This window comes from Sinocyclocheilus rhinocerous, unplaced genomic scaffold, assembly GCF_001515625.1.
Source record: "Sinocyclocheilus rhinocerous isolate Xijiao unplaced genomic scaffold, SAMN03320098_v1.1 scaffold2122, whole genome shotgun sequence".
NCBI lineage: Eukaryota > Metazoa > Chordata > Actinopteri > Cypriniformes > Cyprinidae > Sinocyclocheilus > Sinocyclocheilus rhinocerous.
The window spans coordinates 148,697-149,699 of NW_015632070.1; the positions used below are offsets into that span (position 1 = coordinate 148,697).

General features: G+C 38.4%; 1 protein-coding gene across 1 annotated transcript in view; it reads right to left on the reverse strand.

Moving 5' to 3' along the window:
* Positions 1-1,003, reverse strand: part of LOC107742188 (activin receptor type-2B-like) — a 23,328-nt gene that overhangs the window by 10,983 nt on the left and 11,342 nt on the right. Inside the window, exons 4-5 of the mRNA XM_016555088.1 lie at positions 679-822; positions 448-591 (exon numbers count right to left, since the gene is read on the reverse strand). Of these exons, the coding sequence (XP_016410574.1) occupies positions 448-591; positions 679-822 (288 nt within the window). The remainder of the gene's footprint in view (positions 1-447; positions 592-678; positions 823-1,003) is intronic.

Consider the following 1,003-nt stretch of genomic DNA (forward strand, 5'->3'; position numbering starts at 1 on the left):
ATATATATATATATATATATATTAGTGCTGTCAAACGATCACAATTAATCACAATTAATCACATCCAAAATAAAAGTTTTTGTTTACATAATATATGTGTGTGTACTGTGTTTATTTATTATGTATATATAAATACACACACAAACAGCATATATTTTGAAAATATTTACATGTATATTTATATTCATATAATTCATATAATAATACATTTATTATGTAAACAAAAACTTTTATTTTGGATGCGATTAATCGTTTGACAGCACTATTATATACATATCAATACACACACACACACACACATACATACATATTTTTTTCTTCTTTTTTTTCTGACGATTATTATTTCCCATGCCAGGCTTTACAGAGTTACATTTTCAGAGTTAAAAGTTTAAAATGTCTCAGTTTCTCATATATTTTCCTGAAGTCTGATGACCTCTGACCCCTCACCCGCTCATGAAACTCGGTGATGAGCCAGAACTCCGTCTCCAGGTTGCTTCCGCGTTTCTCGGCGGCGATGAAGCGCAGCAGGTTCTCGTGCTTCATGCCCGGCGTGGAGAACATGTCGCGCTCGTTCTGCCACGACTGCTTGTCCTGTCGATACACCACACACACAGCTTTACAGACCACACACACACACACCGACTGAACCCTGAGCTGGCTTGTGTCTGTATCGTCTACCTGAACGGGGAAGATCTTCACGGCTACATAATCATTCATCATCTGAGCTTTCCAGACGCAGCCGTAGCGTCCTCGAGCTTTAACCTCCAGCAGCTGAAGAGGCTTCAGACCCAGCAGCGGCGAGGGAGGAGACGCACCCGGATCCTTTTGTGTTTCTACCTAAGGTTGTAGCACTTTAATTCATAAATGTGAACTAACAAAGGTAGAGGGCAAATACTGAATAAATAAGCTTTCCATTGATGTATGGTTTGTTAGGATCGGACAATATTTGTTTGAGATACAACTATTTGAAAATCTGGAATCTGAGGGTGCAAAAAAATCTAAA